Source organism: Haliotis rufescens, unplaced genomic scaffold (genome assembly GCF_023055435.1).
Source record: "Haliotis rufescens isolate VD_foot unplaced genomic scaffold, xgHalRufe1.0.p SCAF_82, whole genome shotgun sequence".
Classification (NCBI taxonomy): domain Eukaryota; kingdom Metazoa; phylum Mollusca; class Gastropoda; order Lepetellida; family Haliotidae; genus Haliotis; species Haliotis rufescens.
This window is the reverse complement of record NW_025964375.1, coordinates 641,858-669,684: the sequence shown is the minus strand read 5'-3', so window position 1 is coordinate 669,684 and position 27,827 is coordinate 641,858. Positions and strand designations below refer to the sequence as shown.

The 27,827-nt window shown below is 38.6% G+C and overlaps 1 protein-coding gene across 1 annotated transcript in view; it reads right to left on the bottom strand.

The window, feature by feature from the left end:
- Window positions 1–680: 680 nt before the first annotated feature.
- LOC124144210 (neuropeptide prohormone-4-like) overlaps window positions 681–27,827 on the bottom strand; it is a 44,395-nt gene continuing 17,248 nt past the window's right edge. The window contains exons 2-5 of the mRNA XM_046513508.2: window positions 19,328–19,475; window positions 8,539–8,670; window positions 2,662–2,775; window positions 681–1,772 (exon numbers count right to left, since the gene is read on the bottom strand). Coding sequence (XP_046369464.1) covers window positions 1,579–1,772; window positions 2,662–2,775; window positions 8,539–8,670; window positions 19,328–19,475 — 588 coding nt within the window. The 3' untranslated portion in view covers window positions 681–1,578. The remainder of the gene's footprint in view (window positions 1,773–2,661; window positions 2,776–8,538; window positions 8,671–19,327; window positions 19,476–27,827) is intronic.

The window sequence follows — 27,827 nt, the reverse complement described above, 5'->3', positions numbered from 1 at the left end:
ACTGTAAATGTTGAAATTGCATTTGGACGGAGTTACATTGGTCCTAGTAAAACCCTTTGCAGTATGTATGAGCTCCAATCTTTCAAGTGCATCATGTGCAATCCGTATGACTTTGATATGTGTTTTCAAAGTCATTATTCCACGTTGTAACATGCCATAACGTTACCATTGTCTTTACCAGCATCGCGTTACATCAAAACGGACATGTTTAAGTGGCCATCTATTGGCACCTTGGTTCTATTTTTACTGCAGATCAAATTGACTAAAAACACTTTGTTATTACATCCCACCTACCAGTGAACAATTACGTACTATCCACAAGTCATATTATTTATTCATGTTAGTGTTCTGTTACTACTGATACTGTTCCCGGTCTTATACGTGAACTATAACACCACTGACTCCTAATTAGACAAATACATTAATGAACCTATTCATTAAAATTAATCGGGTCACTGATGACTATTTTGCCGAATGGCGATTAAACTGCACATCTGAAATATAACCCATGCTTTTCATGAATAATCCGATTATGTAAAATAAAATATTTTATTTGAAAATATCAATACGCCATGTATGTAACAGGCAGGTAAAGGAAGGATTTGAGACAAAAATAAAACTCTGAACTGAATTAACTAGAAATGCAAAGTACAAGGTTTTCACGCATTTGAAAGACGTTCTAAGAATCTAGGTGATGTTTTATTATATCATGAATATTTTACATCAGTCTGTCTATGATATACATAAGATAGCTATGAAACACAGAGAGAGATGATTTCTACTGATGCAATGACGTTGAGGACTTTATTGGTTAATTCATAGGTTTCACGAAAATAGCCAATTTCTTATGTTTGAAAACATTACACACCGTGCAAGAAGCATGTTCATAACAAACACTCTTTGATTTTACCGCGAACTGCTTACACAAAATGGCGACGTTGGGACAAGGGGTCTTTAACTGCAGGCGGGTCCGTTTCTCCATAAAGAAATTGAGCACTTTCCACCCTCTCCAAATATTATCCTTGACCTTCAAAGTTAATCGTCACTTTTCCGTTTCGTTTTAAAACGTAGATTTGTTAGCTTAGTCTTACATTACATACGAGCGACATGTTGGATAGTTATAGACCACAGACGCAATGATGAGACTTACTGTAATGATACACGAAAGACTAGGAATTGCATGACTGACATTTCACCAGAAATAAAGCCAGGCAAATGACCAAGGGAGATAACTGACCAGCGCTTTCCTGTCCTGTAGTTCCTTGCTGGAACTGTGATGACATCACGCTAAAAACGCTTTGCTTCATCAGCACAGTCAAAAATAAATCTTCATCAAACATAAGCATTTTATCCAAAAGAAGTATCTTCCTCTTTTCTGACGACAGTTATCTTTCCGTGGTCCTTTGTCTTTGGGAGTGTTAGCAGAGATAGGTTTCTCCTAGCGAAATGACAGATCGAGCCACCCCAATGTGCTCAATGTTCAGGCAGATGTTTTGTTTTGTTGACGGACTACAGGGAGATGCTATTTGCCCAGCAATTAGCAGCCAGTTTGTGGTCACGTGACCTGACCACGTGGCCTCAGACCTTGAAACCACTGTCAAGGAGCTGCTGGAGCATGTACTGCACCTCGTTCCAGGATCTTTCTGGCATGTCCATCTTCAGCAGGGGACGCTCGTCGCCTTCCATAGCCGCAGCGAAGGCTTTCCTGAGATTCTCAACATTCTCGTCTGTCAGTCCGAGCGTCAGTTGGAGGTCATCGATATCACTGGCCACTGAAAAACAAAGGCTTTACTCATGAGCAGTTATCATATTGTTAACCTTTACATAAGTGATAGCGTGAAAGATGATTTCACTTGATACATTATGAGAATAATATTTTAGTGTATCATGGAACGGTAAAATATATCAAAAAGGAGTTTTATGTTATGAAAGATTGTCATAGTTTCCAACAAAATGGCTGTCATTGTTGAAAAATGATTCATATTTTCAACAAATGAGTCAAGTAGTTTTCTTCACTCCGACAAACGTGTTGTAAACCTGTTTGATTGGCATTCTAGAGTGAGTGAGTGAGTGAGTATGGTTTTTCGCCGCTTTTAGCAATATTCCAGCAATATCACGGCGGGGGACACCAGCAATGGGCTTCACACATTGTACCCATGTCGGGAATCGAACCCGAGTCTTCGCGTGACGAGCGAACGCATTAACCACTAGGCTACCTGACCGCCCCTAGGCATTCCAGAAGTAGGTGAGATGTTGTAAACCGCCGATGTCAAATCACATGGACAACATGGTCTGACGCCCTTTTCCAGCGTGTCTAGATGCTCTTGTAAGAGTCACGTGTGAAACAAGCCAGTATTTCTGAGGCATGAGTGTTATCTTGCTTGCTATAATACTATGCAGCATAATATTTGTGTAAACAGAGAAAGAAGTGGTAACTATATGACGTAGTCAAACTTACCCGGTCAAGCTGTATATCATGATTAACAGATGAGTGTTTGTTAGCTGGTAGTGAGTATTTTCACTGGGGACTTTCTTCCCAGGATATCGGTACATGTGCAATCACAACACTCGATATGTAAAGAAACAGGCGTTTTGTTTTAAAAAAGGCCGACCATATCTTCTGAATATTTCATGCAATGTTACCACGTCAATGTTACATACCGGCTAGAGTGTGAGCCACAACTTCAGGTTCCACGCCGCCAAACAATTTGGGAATTATCCAGCTGTTCTCATTTTCCAAGAAGTCGTAAAGCTGCTCCACAGAGGGTCTTGACGCTGTAAGTAAAGATGACAATATGAGAAACGAGTCGCGAAGTTTGACTCTCCCCATTACACTTAAACGTATTCTTATATGAATTAAGACTAAAGGTGCACCGTCAGGTGAGTTATAATCAAGTTGATGTTCTCAAAAACGTCAACCAAAGTAATAATATGCCTGTTTGATCTGTTTCATCGGTTAAGTTAAGACACTGGAATACTAAAATAAATTATAACAATTGACAAACATTGTTTAACTTATTTAAAATGTAAAATATGTGTTATGAGAGGCCAGTATTGTCATCACCAAACCACAATGCATATTAAGCTATGCTTACGTTGACATAAGCTGAAACAACATAAAGATAAACTTAACGTGGAAGAACGCGTACTTCTATAGCAGATGCATGGCTGCTCCACAATCACAACGTCATTCCGTAACTTTGCAATATTCGTAATGCACTCTACATCACATAACTGGGTTACAATTATATCTGTCTTTGAAACTCTAACCCATCATACAATCAATTGATTGATGAAATATCTGATTAACGTCTATCAGCGTAGGGCGTGTGGCAGAACCCAATACATAGGGCACACAATATACATTCCCTTCAGCACGTTATGTACCTTCAAAAGTAACCGCTTGCTTCATTAAATTTAACTCCCCCTTACAGACTATCTAATCAAACATTGCCTGCATGGCATTAGCCATACAGCACGAAAATGTCCATCTTGGGATTGTCATATATATTCCTGAAATGGACGTGTAATGGAAGTGTGGAATCCACATGAAATGTATAGCCTTTAGCAAATCCCGGTAAGCCTAGACTTGGCCCATGGGAGCACTTGGCTTTTTGAAATCAAGTGCTCGGTCTGACCCGCTTTCAAGTGATATCGCACGTTTCACGTAATGAAATAATCGTGTTTGGTATTATTTATCTAGGTACCTTTAAGTACACAAGGGTATTTGAAACAGCGTAGCTAAACACATATGGTTATTTTAAGGAGGATGTATTGTATTGGCATTCATAAATATGAAAGTAGGAATTTGCTCCGTGAGTTTATGAAACAGCATTATATGTACTTTCTACTATCGTCATTTGTACATATTATAATAAACGTAATAATTTAATATCCCTTATTTAATATATCTCTCGCATCGCGGCTTGTATGCCGCGTACTTGTACTCTCAACACACGGCATCGATCTTCAATTGTAATTTGTAAGCACAATTGCCAAAAACAAAGACTAACATTTACAAAGCACTTTGTTTTCGGGCTGTTTTTGGACAGATAACCTACACCAGACAGACTATAAATGAAATTTGTCCAGCAAGTTCGACGTTCATTGTTTGAAAACCCCTGGGAACTACAGATCTGTCTTAATAACTCTCGACATCCTAGGACTTGGAAGGCATCAATTCCTCTTGGTAAGAGACCGATAATCCAAGGAAAGGAAGTTAGCATCGGAAATCTACTTTATCGAGGACATCAAGGTCACTCATAAGAGCAAATGTACATTGTCTGCCTTGACAAAATCTTTTTCATAATCATGCGCGAAATCTCCATTGTATGATTGTATATTATGCGTATGTGTTTATGAATCACTATCAAATAGTGATGATACCAGGTGTTCGCGAAAGGGTGAGTGTAACCTGTCCTATCGGTGGCACCCACCACAAACACATACAAGGGCAAGTCAAGTATTCACCTGAACAAGCATACATGTAGGGACATTATGACAGTGGTCACAATTGCGTCAAATTTGGAAGTGTCTTTAACATGCCTTCAATAAAACTCTTTGAAAAGTTTACTACGGCCTTGAATGTTCTTCTTACGTCAAGCAATAGATCCTGTGAGCCCATGCTGGCCCGGGTTCACCACGGAGCGTCTAAGAAAATGTAATATTATTTTCATATAATAGCTCAGTGACTAAGTGACAGCTAGTTGGCAGTTTCATACACCGTATGATGGTTCAGAATTGCAAACAGATAAGGAAATTCTGAACAAATGATCAATAAATTCCCTCGCATTAATACTCCTACAGCGTCCCTTGGGCACGCCAGAAACCTATGATTGGGGGTTCGAATCCCGGTTCGCCACGATTATGTTTCTAGGTTTGTCGATCAGCACCATACCCGTGCTCGTGGGTTTCACCGAAATGGTAAACGTCTGCGATGACCTGCATCACTTCGCGCTTTCCTCCCACATTAAGCTGTCATGCTGTGATACTTGGATACTGTTAAAAGCGGCATTAAACCAAACTCACTAACTCACTAATACTCCTCCACATGGTCAAATTCGATCTCCGTCATATCTTAGAATACGTTCATGCTTGTATACATATTACATGCGCTATTTTATTACTTGCCCGTGAAAGGATCACCCGTTTAATAAACATACAGCTGCATTACACATTGTGTAATACCAAAACGCGTGCTTCTGTACTGCGAGACGTTTCACGAACAAATATTGAAAGCTCTCAACGTCACTTGGCTAATTCAACGACATTGCATGTGGAGATGATAGATTACTGAGAGGAGTTTATGCACACTCGATGACCCCAGCAACCTTGTTTGCTTGGCTGACGTCACATAACATTGGATTGACGGTGGATCTTGCAACAAAATTCTACAAATTACGTCACAGGGTATTGTGACGTAATTTTAAATTTTGTGGTGCAGGGCTCCCTTCCACAAGGTGATCGTACTGTAGAGCAACGACAGTCGTAAGTCTATGTTAAAGTATGTGAGTTACGATAACCTTAAGTGCTACGAACACTTTGTGGAACGGACGCCTGATTTCTAAAGGTGCGCCGTTGTATGGTATTAAATTAAAACGTTTAAACTTTTGACGTGTTTGAGGTATTATTCTGTTAAACTCAATTGGGGAATGCCGTGGATCGTGTAGGTGGCTGACTATTTACACACAACAGTTACATTCTTAAAAAAGTTTGACATGGCAAGAAAGAAATAAAATACTAAACTCGCTCCCGTGTTATACCAATTTAATAAAACTCGTGAATAGTTTTGTATCTGACTCGTTTTTGCACGTCAGATACCAGAACTATTCACTCGTTTCATAAAATCGGTATTACACGGGAGTTCGTGAAGTATTCTATATATTTTACCGAATTCGCATGTCACAGTAAAATAAACGTTCAATGTTGAATGCCTTTCACGTTGAGACATTTTGCCTCCAGTAATAGCCTCCAAGTTTATTCTCGAGAGTGTTGATACTGTCACTTTCGTTGAAAAACACCAAGCAATAATCTAATTTCTGTGACACAAAAATTCAGTTTCTGGCCTAGTGGCAACAGACATCACCAACCGGCAGTTTATCCTACAGAAACTACTCGGCTAATGATGTCAACATTCATTTGGCCATATGTTATAAAGGCGTAGCATGTGCCGACAACGTCAACTTAAAGTCACAATCTAACACTAGACCTATACATCTATGTATGCTAGATACTCCAGGGGATGTATATTTCCGATATGTACGCTCCAGTGTAGGAGGATTAACAGTGACTGTTCAACGTTTTTTGTGGCTTATCTGTTAGCTTGGACATGTTAAGGTTTAGAAGACAGGGGCAAAGAAAAACGTGGTTACCTCCAGATTGACTATTCAAGTGATGGTGTGTGGCTATCAGTTCAGTACTAGTACTTAAAATTCTTACGCAAAGAGTGTGGTCCTTGCTTCTTAATCAAACAATGCTACAGATAAATTGATATTTGACTACGTCTTCAAATATGTTAAAATAATACCAGTATACCAATACAATTTCAATGTGGACAATTTCTCTTTCAGATAAAGTGAAAGATAAAATTAATCTCCTTAATAACAGGATCTTGACATTTCCTCTGGCATATCAATGACTTCAGGAGAGGACACGTATGCTTGTTCAGGTAAATACTTGACTTGCCCTTGTATGTGTTTGTGATGGGTGCCACCGATAGGACTGGTTACATTCACCCTTTCCGCGAACACCTGGTGTCATCACTGATTTTCAGTGATTCATTCATATTATCCATATGTTCACCTTTCGGCGGATAATCGAGACTGGATATTCTCAGGCGTTGACGTTATATAACCAGTATCTTTCATATTAATGTTATAACTCCAATTACGTATTCACTTATATCATCTGTAACAATTACCCACAACATACACAGTAATTATTCTCCCCAATAATCTACAATCCTACAATCCATCGTTATCTAGAAACACATTACATTTTCCTTTATAATTAGTTTGTCGGTATGAATCCCATACAATTATACACCTTGTACCGTGGACCGCGTCAACATAGGCACGAACCATTTAAGCGATAGGAAACATCAAAATAGAGAAGAGTACAATTTTAAACCCGATTTGTAGTGCAAAGAAGCATACTGATACTTGATTTCGAGTTTTTTCCCATACGAAGCTCCCGTTATATAAACGGTAAATGGATACAAACAATTCTTGATATGATGGCTAATGTTTGCTAATATCATGAATATATTTGTGACTTAAAACCAAAGATGTCACGTTATTTGTCAAAATATGTATATCTAACAGTTGGTCTCCATACAAAATAATAAATTGAAAACAAGATGACTCAAAAAATCGTTTTCGAGTTTTGTTCTGGAATATGTCTTCTATCCGAAATGAATAACAAATGGGGTTTTCAAGCTAAAAATAGTTTTAGTTTTCATTCAAATGAATATAAATGCATTAGCCCTACGTGTACTTCGGAAGCTAATTGTCATAAAGGTAGAAATTATAAAGCAAGTCAAACCGACAATCAATATGGATGGTAGTCCTATACTCTCCTGGACTACTGATGTTTCACTGTCCTTCCTACTAACTTAAGGTTATTGTACTGGAAACGTGTCAGTGCTGCCATTAGCGTCCTCCTCCGAAATTAGGCTCCTTGTCGGTCAGATTCATGACAGAGAGGTGTAACTAAAGAGGTACACGTCCACCAACTGCGTTATGTTGGGATTTCCTTCAAAGGGTATGTTAGGTGAGGTAACATCATGTAAAAGAGTATTGCACTTATATAGCGATGTGTATGAAGGCGCGCGCGTACGTGCGTGCGTGCGTGCGCGTGTGCGTGCGCGTGTGCGTGTGTGTGAGTGAGAGAGAGAGAGGCTGTTTGTACCGGACAATACCGGTTTTATACGGCTAACCCACTGAGATACCATATCGCAGCTTAACATGGAAAGCCCACAAAGACACAGTGTAATGACTCCGAGTCTACTAGTCCTTGTTTTACCCCCTTAATGCCGAGCGCCAGGCAGGCTAACAACAAGTACCATCTTTAAAAGTCTTTTGGCATGACGCGACCAGGATCGAAACACCGACCTTCCGCTCTCTGGGCAAACACTCTTTCCACAGAGGTTGTACCCTAACTAAGATGACTCAGCATGTTATTACTTGATATTGTTCGAAGCGTAATTATAGCCTAATGTATATCAGAATGAGAACTACACATCCACAACTATAATCACCACATCGACTACTTTATGTCGAAATTTGACTGAAGTCGCATGTGCTACATTGACCAATTATAGGTGCTGAAGATCATATAAGGGAGAAGCTTATATTTGGACCCACGATCGGCTTGGTCCAAGCACGACTAAGTTAGGCGAACCGACTCAGCGCCTTGCCAATCTTTAGGCAACTGGACCATCATCTTCCCTTGAATTCTCCGTACAATTAAAACAGTGTCTACTGCTATTACACTTATATCAGCTATTGCTTGTGTACCCCAACAGCCACCTCTACTTACCAGCATTGCACACAGCTTTATCTTCATCAAAACCGTCGTCACAGTCAAATGTTTCATCACAAACGAACTTAAGTGCTATGCAGGTGAAGGACTCTTTGCATAAAAACGGCTTATCAGGTGGGCATGGATTTCCTGAAACATAAGAGAAGAAACTGGCGATATTATATATTGTTAGAAAGCATGCAACGAGTGCGATGAATTGATAATTTATAGTTTCATAATGAATTACCCATGACTAAGCGTACATACACGCAGGAAAATGCACAAATCAAACCATGTTCATAAGAAAGACATGACGTTGTCATTCTTTAGATAGTTCTGCATTGTTACACAATCATATGGAAGCATGTGGAACAATGGAATGATGGACTTGTATTGCATTAGCTTTATCGTACTTAGGAAAATCAATTCTGAAGCTGTTCTGAAGCACGTTCAATGGACACACTGTGAATCAGTAGATCTGAATCAGTGTAAGTAGGGTTTTAACTGCTACATGTTTACACATGATAACATTTGAATTGGGAGGACAAGCTTTTTAAGAAACTGTTATTTTTGGGACGTTAATCAAATATGCATGGGCCGCTAATTAGCCAAGTCTAGTCCTTCTTTAAATGGGGAAAATGTAAAACTAACGGATCACGTATATGAGATATTTACATCAGCTTTTTTGTTATCCGGCAAGAGCGGAACATTTTACGTTGGCGTGAATCGTACATTCCAGTCAGTTCTCTTTTTTCACGGTTCTTCTTTGAGCAAATGACAATAACATTAGTAACACTCTTCGATTATTTGATTTGTGTTTAATCCAAGTTTTCGTCATCGTTGAGTTGATTTCAAATAAGCTTTTCTCAGCCGTTTCAACGACCGTAGCAATTTATATATTTGCAAATATGTTTTTTTGAACGTAAACTTATTTATGGCCTTTTATTAATCGTGGCGTTTACCTTAATTCTGGTGATATTATAAACTTTTTCATCCATTCACACATCACATCACGTCACATGAAATATTACTGAGCTTCGGGGATTGCAGGTCACTGCCAATTCTTTGGTTTCTACAATAGAGCTCAGTTTCCAAGTGTTCAAGTATTGTAATCTGCAATTCCTAGCCCAGTTGTGTACAGAGAATTGAAAATGCTAAACCGAACGGTATTTGACTCGACCATCAGTTAACTCCCTTTTCATTTCAAACAAAGAATCTGCATTTGCTAGGACGGTGCACACCATCATTATTCTGGTATACATTTTGATTAAATCCTGTATTACGGCACCCTTCTTGTGAAGATGTTATTAATTTCCTGCCCTACTTCATACACATTACAGATCGATCCATTACAAATGAACCCATGAGACTACAATAGTACCACCGCTCAGCACAATGTCTATCATTTCCTAGGCTCTCTGAAACATACCGGACTTTGATTTAAGGAAATTTTCGTTCATAAGAACTCCAGTGGATCCAGTGGATCAACATTATGATAATAAACATTTATCATTTATGACGATAGCAGTTTAGTCTAGTTAATAAGAGAGCGATATGGTGAGATAAGGGAATGTGTATGGTTTTCAGTTTTATCATGTGTACAGTGTATCTGGTTTCTGAAAAATTACTAAACGTGATAAAGTTCTTGAATGAATAATATGATCATGACGTCTTTCCATGTTCATCCACACCTTTGTGTTAAGAATAACTTATGACAAGGAGCGACTCCTTAACAGAGCCGTTTACCCAACACTCTCGGAAAAGGACATGTGTCATTGCCACTAATATCTTTTCTCCACTGCTTGCAATGAGTACTTCATTAACTCATTGATTTTTAACTCTGGCTGTGTCTCTAAATCCGATTAATTCTCCAGCAAGATGTAGCTATAAATGTATTATGATGTTAAAGATTCTCCTAAGCCAGAGCCAAAAATCAAAATTCACTCCCAATAGCCTCCTTAACCTGTTTCGCATCTCAGAACCTTCTCACACATCAGAAGCTACCAATTGTCATCGTCTTGCCTTGTGCCGAGGAGTCTTATGTATTAGCTATTCTGTTAGCATTCTTCTCCTCCTAACCCATAGCGGCATTAAACCGAACCCATCTTAGTTCCGACTTTGTTGCAGAGAAGAGATAAGCCTGAATAATTCGACAGACATAAGGGTAAATTTGAGGCTCGTTTTTATTGGTTTTCTCAATTAACGTTCGAAACATTGCGCTTGCTTTTTATTGAGTACATACAGATGAGAGTATGACCGTTCAACAATCTGAGGAAATCCCACGCCATATTGAATCATACAATTATCGCTTTAACACTGTTAAGATCAAACTGAAAAAACTAACACTGCCGACATTTTGATATGTCTGTGGCTGGTCATATCTCCGGTTTCTGACATGGGAATACTTGCAATGAATTTCATATCGACTTTTTTTTTAAAAACCCTCTCAATTTCGCAATCTTTTGCAATTTTCGGGATGGGAGTAAGATTAAAAAAGCCGATTGAAACGGTTTTATGATAAATCTACTTCTCTTAAAACGGCTTAACAAATATTTGACAGGAATATATCTATTTCTAAATCCATTCCATACATTTGAAAGTAAGGAGAGGTACACCACAGACTAATACAAGTTCAAAGTGCCTTTTATTGATTCAAACTCAAAGTGCATTTCATTTTCCCTTCATCCGGAATAGATTCCAGATAAAGAAAGTAACCTCTGTCACCCGTTCATGATAAAGTGTGCATTGGTTTACAGTTCGACATTTATCAATATATCAAATATTACGTTGTCATTGACACTGTGTCAAAGATGCTTATAAATCAAATACAAATGCTTCATTTGAATAATGCGAGTACATTTTAACACCGTTAGTTGCTCCTACAAACGGCTTCTTGAATTTATGAATCAGTCCCGATATCACTGTTATCTACACAACAGTTCCACTCTCGAGCATACCGAGTGAGATCTATGAATTGGTTGCACTCTCGTTGTATGCCGACTGTGATCTATACCATAGTTCCACTTTCATGCATACCGAGTGAGATCTATGAATTGGTTGCACTCTCGTTGTATGTCGACTGTGATCTGTACCACGGTTCAACTCTATTGCATACCGAGTGAGATCTATGAATTGGTTGCACTCTCGTTGCCTTTGTTACTGTTTGTGGTGTGTGAAGTAGTCCCTCCAGCTGCAGCCTGCTTGTGGTCCATGATATCAGTCCACTCTAACTGCATTATGATCTATAAAGTGGTTCAACTCTTATTGCATTCTGATTGTGGTCCATACAATAGTTCCACCTTCGTGTTATTCTGTAACGTACTTTTTCATTCATCCACATGTAATACTAGGGGCATTATATATAGACGAAACACGTGGGTACACCCTCATCGAATCAAATCAATATCCAAATGATATCTAATTTGACATTTACTTTACGCAAATTATCGATGCGTGCAAATGTCTTGAAAACAATGACAAGTTATACTTCTCTTCCTCGCAGGCCTGACTTAGTTCACCAAATTCTTTCATAAGAGATTTACATAGGTCAGACATGGAACAAGAAAGTTATCCCATATTGGTATCTCCACTGATGCATTGAGATGCCCGAGACTGTTTCAAAACGTATCTAACGAGAGAAAGCCAGATTGATACGTTTTGAAACAACTCGTTGTAAGATAAATGGGATGTGACAGGCACGAGTGCAAACATCTGTTTCTTACACACCCTAAATCGCATCATTTTAGCATCGAATCAGTGCATATTTTGGATTTTATCATAACAAAACGGCCACGAGTGACGTCTTCGGCTAACTGAGGACTATTCATACCTAGTGTGGTCCTCCACACACAAAACGTTTCAGCCATAGCTGTGAATTGTCAAGTTGATGGGGAAATGTTGAAGTAGATAGGATCAAAGAACATTAGTCAAGCACTCTAAGGCTATAAAGTTTTGACACAGACGTGGATGAATTTGGCTGAAGTTCGAGAAACGTATCAATGAAATACGATCAGGAGAGCCATAATCCGACCTTTGGTCATCACTGTGAAATCATGGACCCGGAATTTGATCTGACACGTTTGAAACCAGGGTTTCCAAAATTTGTTTCTCCCCCCCTTAGGTATGTAACTATACTAGCTTTGAAATCAGTATGGTCAAGTAAACATATATCCCATCACCAATTGATTTGACAATGGTGGCCATTAGTAAAGTGAAATGCAGCTCTAATATTCGCTCGATGTATACACAATGCCTGCCAGATATGCAAGTATGATGGGACAATGAACCAACTTAACAGCCACTTTAGTGTATATACACATAGCTACTGCACAGCAGGGTTATGTACTAATGGGAATAAATGGGGACAAACAGGTATTCTTCACAAGTTCGATATTGATCCCAAGGTACGTCCCATGTGTGTTTAAATTCGAAACACGGGTATCGTGTTGATTCCCATTGGCACGACTGGACGAAATGACCTCGACCAGATAGTAATTAAACATGGCCTATGCTGTGGTGTGCATATATGATCTGAGGATTCAGACATTAGGAGCCATGGAAACAACCTATTTCCGTGTGACATACTATTTAGTTGATTATATGGCAATGGAAGCAATATATATACATCTCTGATAATGAAAGAAACAGAACAATCCTGCTTGATGACTTTTAAATTTGAAATATTGAAGGTTGATGTTCATGTAATTGTAAAATGTAAAACAATATATGTCAAAGTGATACTAGCGTGTTACACAGTCATCTTTTCCCATCCATTTAGACATGATAACACGAACTAAATATATTACACAAAATAGCAATTAAGTTAATAGAATCAGCATGGATGACAGTCCAATATTGGTAATGGTTAGAAGGTAATTGTTAACTAGGAACCATATGCCAGTATCAGCACTAATATTCTTCCTTCAGTTCCGCCACACCGACTGAGTTGCTCGTGGCGGCTTGTCGTGAAATAACGTATTCTGCGAATCTATCAAATTAGGGCCAAATTTATCGCCTGGCCGAAGGCTCGTAGTACAATAGGGTATATATTGACCCATTCCTAAAAGGCATTTTGTGGATTCTACAAAGACGATACATTCATCTTTCCGTTTTGTTAAGGATATATACACACGTTGAATATGGTATGCTAAAACTCCAGCTTAAAGTTCTTTGTCACAAAATTACCTCTAATTGGAGATCAATACTCATAGTCGATAAATCGAGGGATAAACACGACTTCCTGTAAATCGAAACCCTCCGCGTGACTTTGGGCTCTAACTTCTGCCCGCTTGCACGAGAACAATCTTATTTCAAAGAGAACTTGTGATAATAAAAGGGAAATTGTGCCGCTTCAAAGACTACTACACTTGCATATTCCAATTTTGGCTAATTTGTTGATCTGTTCAGGTTTCAGCAGTAACCTTATCGGAATATAGGTAGCCGGTGCCCGTTTAAAGGTTGTTCTTAAATGTCAAACCGGCTTAGGATAATGGTTAAGCGGTGTTGCATTACAACAATTCACCACATGTTTTGAAGGTGATATCCATTTTTCTGCTCTTAATCTTAGCCTGGTGATAAGAAGGTGGAAACAGGTATTTTTTTTATCATATCAATTTTTGTGGGGATAATTTGACTCAGTAAATCATATCTAATTGCAGAAAGCAAACAGTGATTACAGCAAGTACTGCTGATTTGGAGCTTATAGACGCAAGTCATATTTCATATACTTCTACACTTTTGTTAAGGTAGATTGCTTTTCATAAATGTATAAAGATATGCTATCTATCGAATGTATTCATTGTTTCACACGGAATTGACATTGATATCTAAGACAAAATCATCATTAAAAGTAAATTGTTTTTCAGTTTTATTCTTTTTATGACTTCACAGAGAATAGTTTGATTCTGCTTGGTTTTAATTTTTCTTTCATTTTTTCTCATTCGAGGTGGAGGCTGTATGGTTCAGGTCATTGGTATGGAACGTATATTTTTCCTTTCTGTTGTTCTGTATAGACTGCATGTACCAGACACGGAACCTGTACTCTTTACACATAAAGTCCTGTATCAAGACATCAATTTATTGTGAAGAACTCGTTGGGCGTGTTTCCAGTAGCTAGAGTTGCATATGTTGTGCATCAATGTTTCATCTGCAGCAACACTTTTTGTCTGATAGCTTTAGTCTATCTTAATTTCAGGGTTTAATATCGATTTTGATACACTATTGATTTAAGACAGTCAAACACACTACCACGTAATTTTATTTGCAATCTAGAATGGACACTTTCAAGAAGGTTGAAACACAAGAACATTAGTCTTTGGCGTCTGGCAAATGTCAGGTAGACTCTGTTATTGTCACTATGGAGAAGGCCATCTGTCTTGATATAAAACAGTTCCTGTGAAATACATTTAGGCAAAATGCGTTTTTACGATAAAATGGACATAACTACGTAAACAGTGCCACATTTCAAACATAAAACAGAAGGGAAAGGATATTTTGTTATGTTTATACCAAGGACAACATACACTAGGATCTGCATACATTTAAACCTATGATCTGTTTTTAAGGGGGGAAACTATAAAACTATAAAAAGACCGATACCACCACCACTACTACTACTACTACTACTACTACAACTACTACTGCTGCTACTACTACTACTACTACTACTACTAACAATAATGGCCTGATGATGTACGCCTCTCCGTGGTTTGCCTAGATAGGGAGGATTAAATCCTCTGAACAAAAGGTACAACACCAAGTTACGAATAATCGCTCGAAGCTGGTTAACACTGGGTTACAGAACGCGATTAAGAAAATCGTCTTTCAACTCCGCCAAGTCAGCCTCCCTCCGGTATACAAACCATCCAAACTGGAGTGAGTGAGTGAGTGAGTGAGAGAGTGAGTATGGTTTCACGCCGCTTTTAGCAATATTCCAGCAATATTACGGCGGGGGGGGGGGGGGGGGGGGGGGGGGGGGGGGACACCAGAAATGGGCTTCACACATTGTACCCATGTCGGGAATCGAACCCGGGTCTTCGGCGTGACGAGCGAACGCTTTAACCACTAGGCTACCCGACCGCCCCCATCCAAACTGGAGATGTGACTTACCACAGAGTTAGGCACAGAACCCATCCAAGAGTATCTTGGACGCACCAACTAAGTTGGTTGCAACAGGATGGCCAGAAATACCACGAATAAATGGCATATTACCGAAGCAGCACTCGGACAAAGCCATGCCGATGTATGCCGACCTGACAGAGCAGAATATTCGCGACTAAAGCTGTACATGCGCCGTGAACCTGGTGTGAGCTTACTGCCAAGTCTCGTCAGGTGCCTGTGCATGAACCCCCAGGTCCACACGCAGTAGACCCGAAATTGCAAAGGAACGCTTGCATTATCCTCCCTAAATTACCTGTGGCAGTTGTCACCGATGGCCCACACGTAGGCTCACGAAATGAAATTTCAGATGGTGGCCTCGAAGATTTTGAGTTTTCTCCCGATTCCGACTCCACTTTTGTCAATTTGTGTCGTTGTTTGGACGAAGCGAGACATTCAGGATATTGACACCTTCACACGAAGAATCATGTCGACAATAAATCCCACCACCCTGCTCTTCCCTCAATCGCTTATATTTACCAATCATAAGGGGAGGGGGTGGTTTGGTGAACGTGGAGGTCCTTCATGTATAATTGTATTGTGCACTTTTGCACACATTTATTTGTCTGATAATCCTCTTGTGAAACATGCCAAGATTCATGATGAAAACAAGGCAATCCACAGTTTCCTGAAACGAGCCAAGGATGTGTGACATAATCTAAATGTCAATGTTGATTTTGTTGATGGTTCTGTACTGCCTGACGGTACAGAAATGAGTGTCAACCAAACGAAGTGCCATAAGAAACCGGCCCAGACTCAAGGAGAGGCTATCTAAACGACCACAGCATCGAGTTTATTTGTGTTGAAATTTCACGCTTGCACTCCAAGTACCATGTTGCTCGTTTCCCCATTGTTCTCGGTTTGGTACCTCCCAACCTACTGACTGACATTGGGAGAGTACCCGGGTTTTCTGCCAGGAACACAGCCCTTCTGACATTGTGGGTAATGCAGAAGGCTGCTGTGTTGGAGAGTCTTCACATTCTCCGAAAAACTGGTGGGTTGGACTAATTAGCGCATCGTTGGAGTCCCATTCGTTACTTGGGCTGCGTGTTGAGAGGGGCAAGGGCCCTGAGCGGATGATGGACCTAATTAGCCTGACTGTGCCAGGATCACCCAAACCCTGCATTTATGTATTGTTATCTGTATATAATAAAACAAAGGTATTCTTGAAGAATTTAATTATATTCAACCAGGAACTCTTGTTTTTCATTCATATTTTTACATATCTGTTCAAGTTCTGTGAAGATAGCATTGAATGTTTCTCTGTTTAAACAGACACGATAAGCTTTAGATGTGGTCAAAGAAGTGTAAATCCTAAAGCTTGGTTGATTTTTACAGTGTATTTTTTACAAAATCGTTCCAATAAGTAAATGAAAAGTCTCAAAAGATGGCCTAATAGCTTACCGAAATGGGCTTGATTTCCACAATTTTGAAAGGAATATGACCATATGTACTTAAACTGGCATCAGTCTTTGATGTTGGAGCCCTGACCTACTATTTGACTAATTGACATCAATAGTTAATGGTATTCTATATTAAGTTTGTTGATCTACGTGCGACTAATGTGGACATACATCAGCATGAGACAACATGAAGAATAACGACGAGGCACTCAAACTGGTTGCACTCTAGGTTTGCCTTTTCATGGATACATTGTACATTTAAGAAACGGATCAGTAATCAAACAGTTTGATCTCATTTCAATACTAAAATCGATAACATAAAAAGAATGTCTTTGTTTGTTTAAAGGGATATAAATATAGACACCGCGACGTTGGGGAATAGTAAGGGCAAATTTACCAATTAGCATCTTCATGATCAATTCAATGAACTGCTAAATGAGAAACATGATACAGTATTTCAATCAATCAAGACAGTCTACAGTGGATTGTGCGTGTATTAAGCTAATATGTTGACCTGACTGATACACGACACACACGCGCACTCATGACATTCAAATGATTCCTTATTAGCCTAGATCATATCTCATGTTTTGTAATGGAAGTTTCGTATCCTGACCCTTTTGAAGTCTAGACCCACAAATCTTCAAACGACGCGAACAATACATACAAATTAAGTAATTACTGTGTGAGTTGTTTGTTACGTAATCTATATCTTGTAATGGCTTATTATCAAGTTAACCTCCGTAGTTCCTTTCCAATAAATTCATTTTCTACTGATGAAACATTGTTTGCATAACATATATGATACCAGTATAATGTCAGCAACAGCAGAAGACGGTGATCAACCCGAATAATAATATTAATGCACACACACATCACTTAAACGACATGATGGTGTTGCTCGATCATTTTATTACCGTCTTCGCCATGCTTGTGGTTTTGACACAGAGGTCCATCCATGGTACGACCCGGAATATGTACAGGGGGTCATGGAAAATGATGAATACAATTTTTTTTCGAATAGGCCCATTTACAGCCTCAGACGTATCCAGGCCAACAAACCTGATCTTATCCTTTTTGATAAATCCAATGAAATCATTTATATCATTGAATTTTCTGTCACCTTTTGACACCAATGTGATTGACAAGTTTGCGGAAAAACATGGCAAATATGCCGACCTCGCTTTCGAAATGTCACGCTTCCATCCCAAGTACCAAGTTGTCCGACTTCCCATTGTTCTCGGTGCCTTAGGTTTGGTACCTCCCAATCTGTTGACTGACATTGGGAGAGTACCCGGGTTTGCTACCAGGAATACAGCCTTTCTGGCAATCTGGGTAATGCAGAAGGCTGCAGTGTTGGGGAGTCTTCACATTCTCCGAAGGTGGGTTTGGGTGATTCTGGGTGGGTTTGACTAGGCAGCGCTTCCTGGGAGAAGTCCCATTCGCTGTCCGGGCTGCGTGTAGAGGGAGCAAGGGCCCTGAGCTGATGATGAGCCTAAGTCAGGCTGACAGTGCCTGGATCACCCAAACCCTCTTTGAGTTATTTTTAATCACTACATAATTTCATTAATGGACTAAATGGGTAAATGTTCTTAATGTATTAATTAAATAAGTGGAGTCAGATTGAACACAGTTTTAATAGGCTAGCGCTTTCAACTCGTACCACGTACGAGTCTCATCAGGCCATAACTGAATAACGGACATGAATATGTATATATATGAATGTTTCATTATTCTAATATTGGTTATACAACATGAGCTTACAAGATAAGAAACTTGCATTTTATGGATTTGGTTATATGTGATTAAAACAGGGAGTTAAATCAGTGAAAATATGTTTATTACTATTTTTAGAGTTTTATCAAAATTGAAGCTCTATGTTAGCGGATTTTCTTTACATCAAGTAACTTTAAAACTTTAACAAATATTGATATTAATTCTGGCCGAAATAAGTCCATTCTTAAACATGTACGACTTTGTTCATTGTGCAAAGTTCCATGTTGAGGATGAGTATCATATTCTTTTTGTGTGTTTCTAGAAAAATGTATACTGCAAAATATTTGTATGGTAACAATAATGAATTCCCTTTTTTAACTCTGTAAACATCAATTTAGCGTTATCATTGAAACATTCATTGGAAACAAATAATGAGTCATTTCATTCACTAATATAAAGAATGTCGTGGATAGACGTTGGTGATCTATTGACGTACGAGATAAAGAAAACATATTTTGTGACGGACTCTCTACCTGTACATTCTGAGCCTCTTTTGTGTGCAATAAGGGGTGTCCGTCTAAGGTGTGTGAGTCGGGAAAAGTCTATTTTCATTCCATATGAACATGCGCACGCTAGGACTGCCACCACCACTGTCACTTCTAGCCTAAAGGGCACAGTCATCTGAAACAAAACAAAAGGATCGTCAAGTGATGCAAGACATCATCATTTTGCTATATGCTTAGGCAAGAAAACCCTTGAATATTTTGTTTTCCAGGCCCCATAGAACTTCACTCGTTCCCTTTCCAAAGAGTCCTTACTTTACTTTACGAATGTGGTCTGACCATCTGCATTCTATGAATTTAGTCTCAGAGAAGTAGAAGCAATTTCCTTTGGATATTTGCTAAAACACTACTTCATTTTCATTTTGAACTCTATAGAAACATGTTCTCTTATACAATGGTAAGGATACAACACATTTAAAGTTATGGTTTGCGTACAGAATTTAAGCTTACGTCCACAAATGACGTAATGAATTGATTTCAATATTGTTTGCGTTTGTGACGATATGATCATTAGCACCAGTGAGCACACTGTGTAAATCCATACCTACATAAACACGAAAACATATCGAAGTTAATTCTTATAGATAGATACGTCAAGAATAACTTCACACCTTGCTTATTTGATCATGAACATTGAGAACAACACATAGTGACATCGTTCAGCGCAGTACTGCAGCTAAAGGCCTGCCCACTGTACCATCGGGAAGCAGCAATCCGTTTATTGGTGTAAGCTAATTGTTTTCGGTTTATGGAAACATAACCGCAAATATACTTTGTTTGGTTAACAATGAATATATTGTCGCAAATTTGACGACTAGAATATAACGTCATGTTAATTACGTTGATAATGACACAATGCCTCATTAACAAGATGCTACGGCAGAAAATTAATTCAAACAAATTATAACTAACATCACTGCGCAGAATAGTAATTAGTTGAGACCACCTTGTACTGACACATCAATGTGAACCATGATAATGAGAATAAAACACAATTATCACCATGATCATTGAATAATACATATGTGAATTCGTACGTACACAAGAAAACAATGAAGGTCAATTATTTTAAGATGACACTGGTGTATAATCTACATAATTGAAAAATGACCATCCGCACCTGGGCCTCTAATGCACAGCTACAAATGGGCAATATACACTGTATGGTGCTTTCTGCAAGGGAACAATGGCTATCTATCCTTGTTCTTAAACCCTGCCTCCTGATTGTCAAGTTTTAATGGATTTGTAGTATCAATAGCAGAGTCTGTTAGTCACTCAGCAATGCTATCAACCTTTTATGGCATTGTACATTCTTGATCTATTAGCTTAACAGACCAGGACTGGTGGAACCACTGATCTCCAACTGTGCGATTTACGAAGTTTAAACTCCTTCCAACGATCAGTGATTAACCGAATGTGATGTCAAACACACACGTACACGCGCACACACATACGTACGCATACACCCCACACACGTCTGTGTTTACTTATATGGTAATATGTAAGAATACATACCAATGGCGGGAACATTAAACCATGACATTTTCTGTTTGAAGTATTTCAAATAACATGGAGGGTTTAAAGCAGGGTTCCGTTCTTATATTGATCATGTTTTATTTTCTGGTATCATTCTGATTGTTTGTACTATGTTTATCACCCAAATAAAGTAGGTTTAAATAGTTCCATTTCAGTCATATATCAGTTTGTGGTACCGTTGTTTCGTGACGTCACAGAATATTATGCCTTGACTAAACATAGTTTAGTTAACTCCATGAGTTGTCATTTTGATAAGAAGAGACAACTCAGTGTTTAGTGGCTTTTGTCACATGAATAAACACATGATTGTCGTTAAGAAACCACGAAGGACGAGGTGATATAGGAATATTCTGATTTGGCATTGACATATGCTACACATCTGACATATTTCTTAAACGAATTGCAGCCCTTGAGTTTTTGAACTAAATAGAGTTGTGACAATTATAATGGTACCAGCGTTTGGGTGGATATGTTCTTTTCCCCGAGGATATTCCAGGTTATAATTGGTGCCATGTTACCTATTCGTTTTCTAAGAGTGAGTGAGTGAGTATGGTTTTACGCCGCTTTTAGCAATATTCCAGCAATATCACGGCGGGGGACACCAGAAATGGGCTTCACACATTGTGCCCATGTCGGGAGTCGAACCCGGGTCTTCAGCGTGACGAGCGAACGCTTTAACCACTGGGCTACCCGACCGCCCCGTTTTCTAAGAGACGACTTAGAGGGATCGGATGGTAATGCTCTGAAACATAGCTGATTGCGAGTGATCGTGCCCCGATGATGTGTTTCGTTGCTCATGTTTTCAGGCATTGGTTTCCATACCACCGGAACAAAGCTTGAATACTAATAACCCGCAGCATTAAGTAGCTTTTACTAACTCACTAACTGAAAACAAGTAAATACTCATACGACATCAGCCTAATGCATTCTTATATACAATTAGTTCAGTGCTTTCTCATAAAACAGCAGTCCTTTCATTCTCATACAACAATAGTCAAGTACATTCTCATGTAACTTTAACATTAGTCTTTTCCTTTCTCGTACAACAATAGTCAAGTAAATTCTTATACAACATTAGTCCTGTTCATTTTCATACAATAGTCAATTACATTCTTATGCACCATTGGTCCTTTTCGTTCTCATACAACAATAATCAAGTACATTCCTATGCAACACTCGTCCTATGAATTCTCATACAACAATAGTCAAGTACATTCTTATGCAAAACAAGTCATATTTATTCTCAAGCAACAATGTTCTGGTACATTCTTTTGTAATACTAGTCCTTCTTTTCGTTCTCATACAACAATAGTCAATTACATTCTTATGCAAAACTAGTCATATTTATTCTCAAGCAACAATAATCAAGTACATTCCTATGCAACACTCGTCCTATGAATTCTCATACAACAATAGTCAGTACATTCTTATGCAAAACAAGTCATATTTATTCTCGAGCAACAATGTTCTGGTACATTCTTTTCCAATACTAGTCCTTCTTTTCGTTCTCATACAACAATAGTGCAATGCATGCAATAGCTCAGTGCATTCCCATAAAGAATTAATTCATTTTACTCTTCCATCGAACACAACATACATACAATTCAAAATCTACTGAACCATAAAGTCGCAGACTTTCTGTTCTGCTCACTCTCATAGCTTCCGGGGCGTCTCCTGGGGTATTCGGTTGTGAGATATATAGGCATTTGGCTTTGCCATGGCTTAAAACAACCACAAACATTCGGATATTAACATCAAACGGCGCAGTGCCTTTTCCTCGGGGTTCATTAGGATTAAGCCATGAACTATCCCCAAGCCGGCAGCTGATCAGATGCATTTATTACTTTCATTAGTATATCGATGTATCTTCATCTCTTGATTTGTTAGGACGATCGATTTTCAACAACAGAGGGAAATTATGTTCTGTCAATGGTCTGTGTATTTATTTACGTTTACACCGCAGAAGTCCGATATTGAGTGTTTTGTGCTGTTGAACGTTAGAGGAACAGCATTGCAAACGAGCCATGTGTAAAGATACAATGATCAAAAACCGCCATCAATACTCGACGTCTCGCAAACAAACAGCTACGGGGCGCCATGAGAATACCTTTCTCGCCCTTTATGTAATACAATGGTCTACAATGATCTAAAGTGGGAAACCAATATTAGGGTGATCCCTTTTGCAGCGACAGGCACACGAACATATCGAAACGGTATATGAGTTTGTTAATAGAAGCTTGATGTACGGTTAGATATAACGATTCGGAGAATTCATTATTAGTTCGGTGTCGTCTATCGATGGGGTAATGTGTCAAATATGCATAATGTTCAACTCTTAGATGTGTTGTGTCATGTTATATTACGTAAGAAAGCAATAACTTAACAACACTCTGCTTTTTCGTTTCTAGCAGAAAACACTTTGATACGTGAACTATTTTTATAGTAATTTCACTGTTGATATTTACGTACAGGAAAAGGAAATTGTTCTGCCTATACAACAATCAAGAGCTTTGAACCGATAAGGTACCATTGTAGTTTGAGTGGGAAAAGGCATATTCTCTAAAATCCTGAAAGAGTGTTGTTTCCTGGTATAAGGTAGTAATCACATTTTAACCCTATAACATATAATCCAAACCATTTCCATATTCATAAGAAATATCTGTCAAAAGCAGAGTCGATTGCACGATCCCGGCTACATCATGAGCATGTGTTCATGAATCATTATCAAATAGTGATGGTACCAGGTGTGAGCGTATCCTGCTCCACCGCATGCAAAGGCAAGTCAATTGTTCACCTAAAAATTGTTCACCCCTGAACACGGGAACTTGGTACAAGTCAAAATAGGGAATTGCATCGGACATCATTTTTGTCACTGATGTGTCATCCCTATTGTCATAAGTCTTGTGGAGAGTGTTTTGTCAATCTGATTCTTTATGCATAGATCTAAATCATTGATAAATGAAGACAGCTTCCTAGACTTTCATAGTGATATCCCCGGGGTAGTCAAAAGAGACGTTGATCGTAGACGTTTGTAATTTACTGGTACTGGAATACCGGTATGGCTATGGGGTTCGAACAGTACAGCTAGTTTTAACAACTTTGACCATCTTGTTCGACAAGAGAGGTAGCGACTTCTGGGAAATGTGATAACTGGTTTTGCCCATCTACTGCAAAATTCAAATCGTTGATACAACAACACGATTGGGATTTTTCATTTTTCGGATGTAATTGTGTTATAATCCCCTTGTGATATTCAGTTTACCACACTGTTTTAGCAGGATGAAGACTGCTTTTCCTCTATTCCCACACCTTGCAAGGATGGAATAGCTTTTAACCATTGCCCATAAAAAGGAGATCGCCATCTGTTTGATAATCCTATGTAAACCAAGACTGAAAGAGCAATCGCTTCATTGTTGATGTTTAAGGTTAAATAAATGTAAAAATAACTCTTGTACCTGGACTTTGATGTTAGCTTTCTTTAACAAATCAATCAGTTTCTGGTCATGTCATCGTATTTCACAAATAGAAAATAATCTTTATCGATGAATGACAGTATGGCACAAAATTAGATCAAATATGATGTTAGATATGAGATCAGGCAATAAAGGCGGAACATTCACACGGCCTGTCTTTGAAGAATAAAAGGTTTTATAATCAGAACATACAAAGGGACATAAATTTGATTTCCGTCAGCAAAGAAGTAGTCACACAGTCTTTTACGCATGTATTATCAGTTCTGTCACCCAACCTCCAGATGAGCCCAACGATGTTTTAGAATTGCTATTCGTCACGTGGGGAGATGGCATGGACGGGATGAAAGCTGATGTTAAACCAAATACAAAATAAAGGCCGCACAAACAGCGTGTGTCCTTAGCGACAATAAATCTTAATGGTTTGATCACTTTTTTACGTACTAATACGCCTTTGAATTTATTAACAAAACATTTTCGTGCAATTCATGATTAAGGTTACTACCATAAAGTACATGACGAGAAAATATTCACTATAAATAAGCCACAATTCCCTTTTTCAACTGGTATTGTCCTTATATATCACTCTCCTTCATATATCAGAATATGCAATGCTGAAGGGAATCATGACATCAACTTCAAAGATTGTGATATCGAAATGCCATGAAAGACAAATGAAAGTTTGAACAGATAAAAGGTTTTATTTGACGGTAAATACAAAGCTTAGTGAACAAGTCCTTAGGTATCTACCAGCCCGAAACATGTGGTAAAATAGATATTTTTAATCAAATAACACCGCAATTGTTAACTGAAGTAGAATCAATGGTCTCCATTCACCTGTCATTGCCATATTGGGAATTACTTGGGTATGAGGGAGCTGAAGGCGTAAAGTAAGCTTGTGTAACCGACAAGGACTACTGAAGCGTGTGTGTTCAGGATGGGGACAATTGGGAAGGGTCGGGGGTCTTGAAAGCAGGAACATGTCACTGATGCACCGGAATGCCCCAGACGTTGGTCTTTGCCACTACTCCATATAATACCAGTGTTTAATTTCCGCTACACGTTTATACTCACTGGACTATTGCACGCGGAATTCAATGGAACATCGTACCAATCGAAACAATCAATACGAAACACATTTCTAGACGTTTCACAAAATTAAAATGAACAAGTTAGGTCGAAAAGTGTGACGGTGATAGCACCTTGCTTTGTGCATACAAAACGTCGGCTAATGGACGGTCAAATCTAGATTACAGCTATGATGTTTTCACTGAAACTGTCAGTCTTCTGTTTGTGCTGGCTGATGTCTGTTGACCAAGCAATCAGTGGTGTCTCTTGTAAAGTTCCCGTGACATTAATGTTAATTAAGCCATATCCACTCCTCCAACAGAACTTCTGTACTTTCGGTCTCGTTGGGATCAATTGTAGAACCGTTTGAAATAATTGATTGGGTCAGAATTGAAGCTAGGAGTTCATCTGTTTACTACTCACTCAATTACTGGGCAGGTTACCGGTTAACGTGTCCGTTTCTCACTTCCATAGTGTTTTCACATTTTTGCCATTCGCATGGATTTTATCAGCGTCAACGTTTCTATACTGCTAATGAATGTAGTAAACATGGAATGTAGTAAACATGGAAATGATGAATGGGAACAAAACTGCCGGGCTAAAAATTAAACAAACAAGAATTTTTTTATTTGATGGTGATGCGTTTCGGCGACTGTTTTCAGCCTCGTGACGTTTTGATGTTCAGTTAAAATTTTCACTGTGTATAGTATCTAGTGACAAAGGTGTCACAGTGGTTTATGACGCTGCATCTGGATTTGCAGAGTGGTGTCCCTTATCTGTTCCAGGCACTGCTTCTCTTGGATTCGAATGATTTGTTCCGAATAGGATCCTCGGTCTATCAGCAACAAGCCCGTGTTTGTGAAATTGCATCTACCAGATGAGGATTACACGTCCTGATTAAACTAAACTTCTGCAATAAACTAAACTCACTCAACTAGTATACTCACTAGTACTGTCTTTTGGGTATATTAGATAGTCTCCACGAAAGGAAACGGTTTTATGACAGACTTTCGTAGAACAGGAACAAGAGTATACGACGAATATAATTACGTTAACAATGATTAATCAATCACAAAAAAATACACTTCAAACATCATTTTCGTGCTACCACGACCGTCAAAATGCCAAACATCTCTCCAACGATGACAACCGGAATGACAGATTAACAGTTGTGAAACATTATACGTGGTAATATTTATTCTCTAATGTAACTAAACGAACCAAAGTTCCGAGACAGGATTCTTGAGAACAATTCATCAATCTAAAGTACCACTCTTTGCAGATTTTTTATATTGTGTTGTTTAATAATTCCTTGAATCGGCCACTTTCATTACACTTCTTGCTCGTCTGAGACATAGGAGTGGGAAGTTAAGATTGAAATTGCATAATTGATAAAGATTAGTTCTTGCTTGATATACTGAATAACGTCTAGAGTACGTTTACCTTGTCATGGGCTTTCTGTCAATGTGAGCGTTATTATTTCTGAGCAGTAGGCGCATATGTTAATGTTGTGATTTACAGTGACATAATTATGTCAGTATCAACACCCGCTCACACCCATCATTCTAAGAAATCAATGATTATGTTTGCGGTGTACATTGTTCTTTCACACATGAGTATATATCGGACTAAATGCATGCTGATTTCATTCCTGAGCGTGCGTGCCATCATGATATTATTCTATACAACACTGATGATCAGGAAGATGAAATTCTATATGTCATTGTCGTTATACACATCGGTAATTCATTTTACCCATTGTGATCTCCACATCAAACTGTGAAGATGCGAACACAAACTAATCAATATAATGGCCATGTTGGAAACTCTGCCTAGAAAATATAATTAACATCCACAGTGAAATGCATTTTAAATTCGTCTTGATGGCTAGTATGGTAGAACGTTGTTTAAACTTTCACTCACAAAATTGTAATGTAAAATTGTCGGTGATCTCTCTCTTTGGGTAATCAAGTTTTGTTTGAAGGACAAGCTCAGTGGCACTTGATGGTTATTTGCATGCGCAGAATGGACACTAGACATGGACACATGCCAAACCTAAAGTAATGGTAGCCTTCGGCGTTACACACGGTTCGTTACACATCTCGGCCAGTGTCTGAGAGGTGCTCTTTTCACTGCCAATTGGTCGACATAAAGGTATAGATATGATACTTGGAAAGTCTGAAACAATAGGACTATAACCTTTTCTATTTCCGCTTTTCGGTACCCCAAAATATATCCTAGATGAAGTAATAGCCCATGCAGTTTCATTTTGGTTATGGTGGTAAAGGTTTTAAGCAAAATGTTTTTCAAGTTCACAGAAGCTTGTTTTTTTTCATTTTAGGAAAACATTAACGGAATATTTGCTTTTATCATAACTAATTGAGAGGTGAGAGAAA